This window comes from Perkinsus marinus (assembly GCF_000006405.1).
Source record: "Perkinsus marinus ATCC 50983 genomic scaffold scf_1104296946096, whole genome shotgun sequence".
In the NCBI taxonomy this organism is placed as follows: Eukaryota; Perkinsozoa; order Perkinsida; family Perkinsidae; genus Perkinsus; species Perkinsus marinus.
Genome location: NW_003210963.1, coordinates 1 through 1,386, shown reverse-complemented (window position 1 = coordinate 1,386; position 1,386 = coordinate 1). Strand labels below are relative to the sequence as shown.

At 49.9% G+C, this 1,386-nt stretch overlaps 1 protein-coding gene across 1 annotated transcript; it reads right to left on the bottom strand.

Annotated features, from left to right (window-relative positions):
• Positions 1 to 214: 214 nt before the first annotated feature.
• On the bottom strand, positions 215 to 670 carry Pmar_PMAR016345 (hypothetical protein; the record flags this gene model as incomplete). The annotated part of the gene is made up of 1 exon (XM_002779661.1): positions 215 to 670. A coding segment is annotated over one exon (456 nt), but the record flags the coding sequence as incomplete, so codon positions are not given.
• Positions 671 to 1,386: the final 716 nt, after the last annotated feature.

Genomic DNA, 1,386 nt, shown 5'->3' with positions numbered 1-1,386 from the left:
ACTTGATGTACTCTTTAAATTTCGCAGGATAAGCTCGGAATCGATACTTAACCATATAGTCCCAACCACCATTCCTCTTCGTTGCGATAATCTGTTGTCCGGTGAAGAAATCAGGATAGCGTTTATTGGAGAAGGTTTTCTCACTGGCTTCCAGACTCAACCCTCTGCTATCAGCTGTACCTTCTAGACGATGCCACGAAGTCCACGTTCTCACGTTAGCATTAGGGATAGAACCGTAGTCGATAGTAGCAATATGGATGGGCACTCCAGGGAGAAAGGCATTATTCCCTGGGGCTGGGTTCCACCAGAAGTCTCGAGTTTCATCACCGACACTCAAGTGAGCCCAACCATACGTCTCCACCAGCGCACCGCCTTTGGTGCCAGGCTTCTTGGACACGGTGACCTTAACATGCATGCTGCCATAATGCCCAGGCCGATTGGTGTTTAGAATGATCCCGGCAGCCTCTTTAATAACTCCTTCAGATGTGACGCCCTTCATGTTGTAAATGCAGGACGGCTTTAGGAGATCGGTAATGTTGCTTCCCTCCCCTGGGCCGGGCCCACCATGACAACCCGCTGGGTAATCAGCAACGACCTGGAAAGGGAAATCAGATTGTCCCAGGGCTTGCGTCACAATGGCAAACGAGAGAAGGCCGAAGGTATAGGACATTACGAATAAGACTTAAGCTGAAGAGTTTGTTGATGAGAATTCAACAGTTGTGACGCACCTGAACGAACACGTTCCTCGCCACTCTACCGGCACGACCGCGCCAGGAATCACTCTGCAGAGATTGGGCACTCATAATATGACGCCCAAGCAAGGATATTGCCAAGCGGATCCTCTTACCAGTGCTGCTCAAGAAAAGAGATAGTTCACGGGTGGTGAGGAGAAAAATCGCTCCTCTACATGGAGACGATTACACCGACTTCACCCTGCCGCGGTTCGTTACCGCTCGTGGTATGTAACATACCGTATGTTTAATACAAGGAACTGCGTAAGACCGGATGTGTGATTGGCTTCCCTGCTTTGCCAAAAACACATAAATGAGCCGTTAGGCTATGCGCGTGTCCGGGGGTAGGGGCCCCCGGAAAAGCGCGCCCCGCCCCCGCGTGCAGGGAACCGCCGAGCGTAGAAAGGGGCAAATTTGAGAGCGATATTTTTACTGAACCGGCAGAATTCGTTAAAACATTGTGTGATAGTAGGAGCCAAACACAATAGTCTCTATGCCTAGTATGAAGCTTACTTGAGAGGTCCTTGATAGTCAAATGAGTTATTGAAGTTGCAATCATCGGCACGTGTCGCGTGAAAAAAGAGGCAGCACTCATGAACAGCGCACTTTGACACGAAAAGTGAGGCGCACTTGTAAGCACGTATAAGTCATGCCG